Genomic DNA, 2,222 nt, shown 5'->3' with positions numbered 1-2,222 from the left:
TCCAGCAAGTATCTTGAGCGACGCAGGCTTAATGTTTTCCGTCAGCAGGCTCCACGTTTACTCGGCACAACTATCGGCTCCAGCGTGGTTTTCCATTGACCTGCGGGGCACTGAGTCCCACGGAAGTAAAACGAGTTGCACCAAATCCGAGCGTTACTAAAGGGCAAAGCCCCCAGAAGCCTGCAATTGAAACCGTGACCGCCTCCATGCCCTCGGGGCTACAAGGCGGGGCAGTGAGGCACAGGTGCGCAAGCGCAGGCCTTGCCCCAACCCCCCCCCCACCGCCCCGAGGAGTCACGTGAGGGGGGCGGTCTAGGGGCCGGAGGAAGCGGAAGGCGGACTCTGCGCAGAAAGCAGCCCTCCCCCGGAAGTCCCTGCACCTCAGGAGCCTGTTACCGGAAGTGCTGGTATTTGTAGCGGGCGTGATGGCTTCAAGGTTACTCCGTGGAGCTGGAGCGCTAGCCGCGCAGACCTTGAGGGCCCGAGGTCCCAATGGAGTCGCCGTTGTGCGGTCTATGGCATCTGGAGGTACTAGGCCCCCCCGGCGCGCCAGGGACCCGTGCCATTGCTCTCTCGGGGTGGTGGGGGCAGCGGGGCGGGGGACAGCCTTCAGTACCTCGCGGCCGCAGTGGCTGCCCCTTGGCCCCGAAGGCCTCAGGCTCCACCGGCGTCTCCCTGTTACCCTGGGCCGCCGTTGCTGCCGACCACCAGACTGACCCCGCTGCCAAAGAATCCTTAACTGAAATGCTAGATGACCTTGATGGGCAGGGATTGCAGCCAGGACATGGGGGGTGGGGCTAAGCCCCTCCTTAGACCCGCGCGTATCTCAAGTTCGATGTATTCCACTAGGACTCTGATTAACCTGCTTTTAGGAAAAAAATGTGTCGAAAAACGGCCTCCGTGGCCGAAGGAAGTGAAGATCACCCCATGTTGCCACTTTCGGGTATCATGACTCCGGTCTTTAGGGGACAATAAGCCCACTAAAACTATATGCAGCAGTTTGCGTATGTGCATTTTCCATCGTGATCATTTCAGACGACATGGTAATTACCATATTTTCCTTCAGGTGGTGTTCCTACTGATGAGGAGCAGGCGACTGGGCTGGAGAGGGAGGTCATGATGGCCGCCCGCAAGGGACTGGTGAGGAGAAACTTTATATGTCTTCTTAGGAGTTTATGGTTTTGGATGGGATCAGAATAGTCTCCTCCCTGGGCCTCACTGATCCTGGAAACCTGGCATGTGGGAACAATACCGCTAACCCCTAGAAGGTAGGAGTCATTTGGCATAATGGATCCTTATTTTGTCTTTTCAGGACCCATACAATATACTTGCCCCAAAGGCAGCCTCAGGTACCAAGGAAGACCCTAATTTAGTCCCCTCCATCACCAACAAGCGGATAGTGGGCTGCATCTGTAAGTACCTCAACACTATTTTCTTACCCATTTAATATAGCCCACTATACAGGTCTGTAAGCTCTTTCATATCTTGTGCTTTGTGTGTGTATAAATAAGTTGTTATAAGGGTCTTGGCCCTCTCATACCCCTCTGCTTGAGTAGGTGATCCTTACGGGAGAGAGGCCTGGAACATAAATAATATTGGTTCATTGAGAGTTCTTGTTGCGGCTTAGTGGGTTATGAACAAGACACTAATATCCATGAGGATGTGGGTTTGATCCCTGGCCTCGCTCAGTGGGTTAAGGATCTGGTGTTGGGGCTGTGGCATAGGCCAGCAGCTGCAGCTCTGATTTGACCCCTGGCCTGGGAACTTCTATATGCTGTTTTTATTAGGTGCAGCCCTAATTAAAAAAAAAAAAATAGCAAAAAAGAAAAAAATACTGCCTTATTGGAAAGGCAGTATGAGGAAGGAGTATTCATCTAGAAAGTGTTTATTGTATTTCTCTTTTGCTAGACACCCTGTTAGGCCGTGTCAGCCATAATTTTGTGTCTCAGAGGTGTCTGAAGAGAAGAGATTAATGTTGAAAGTCCCCTCTTCTAGGCTGGATAGCTTTCAACCACCTATGTTCTTTCAGGTGAAGAAGACAACAGTACTGTCATCTGGTTCTGGGTGCACAAAGGCGAGACCCAGCGATGCCCCAGCTGTGGAACCCATTATAAGCTGGTGTCGCACCAGCTGGCCCACTGAGCCCCTGCACTAACACACTCAAGATGCGCTGGCAAGTTTCTTCCAATAAAGACTAGCCATTACACTGGCTCCTCCTCCCA

At 52.6% G+C, this 2,222-nt stretch overlaps 1 protein-coding gene across 1 annotated transcript; it reads left to right on the top strand.

Moving 5' to 3' along the window:
• Positions 1–410: 410 nt before the first annotated feature.
• Positions 411–2,222, top strand: COX5B (cytochrome c oxidase subunit 5B). The gene is made up of 4 exons (NM_001007517.1): positions 411–528; positions 1,067–1,140; positions 1,313–1,412; positions 2,030–2,222. The coding sequence occupies exons 1-4, from the start codon at positions 426–428 to the stop codon at positions 2,140–2,142; spliced, it is 390 nt and encodes a 129-aa protein (NP_001007518.1). The 5' UTR covers positions 411–425; the 3' UTR covers positions 2,143–2,222.

The sequence above is a fragment of the Sus scrofa genome, chromosome 3 (assembly GCF_054392235.1).
Source record: "Sus scrofa isolate SSC_HxYL_T2T_F1_AM1 chromosome 3, Sscrofa_HxYL_maternal_Yorkshire_Landrace_v2.0, whole genome shotgun sequence".
Lineage (NCBI taxonomy): Eukaryota > Metazoa > Chordata > Mammalia > Artiodactyla > Suidae > Sus > Sus scrofa.
The sequence above is the reverse complement of the archived record's forward strand: the minus strand, read 5'-3'. Positions and strand labels throughout refer to the sequence as shown.

What these genes read in the sequence shown, in the direction of transcription:
- COX5B (NM_001007517.1), top strand. Translation starts at nt 426, where the DNA reads ATGGCTTCAAGGTTACTCCGTGGAGCTGGAGCGCTAGCCGCGCAGACC. An exon ending in TGGCCGCCCGCAAGGGACTG is followed by an intron (nt 1,141 to 1,312) that starts GTGAGGAGAAAC and finishes TTGTCTTTTCAG; the next exon opens with GACCCATACAATATACTTGC. An exon ending in GCGGATAGTGGGCTGCATCT is followed by an intron (nt 1,413 to 2,029) that starts GTAAGTACCTCA and finishes ATGTTCTTTCAG; the next exon opens with GTGAAGAAGACAACAGTACT.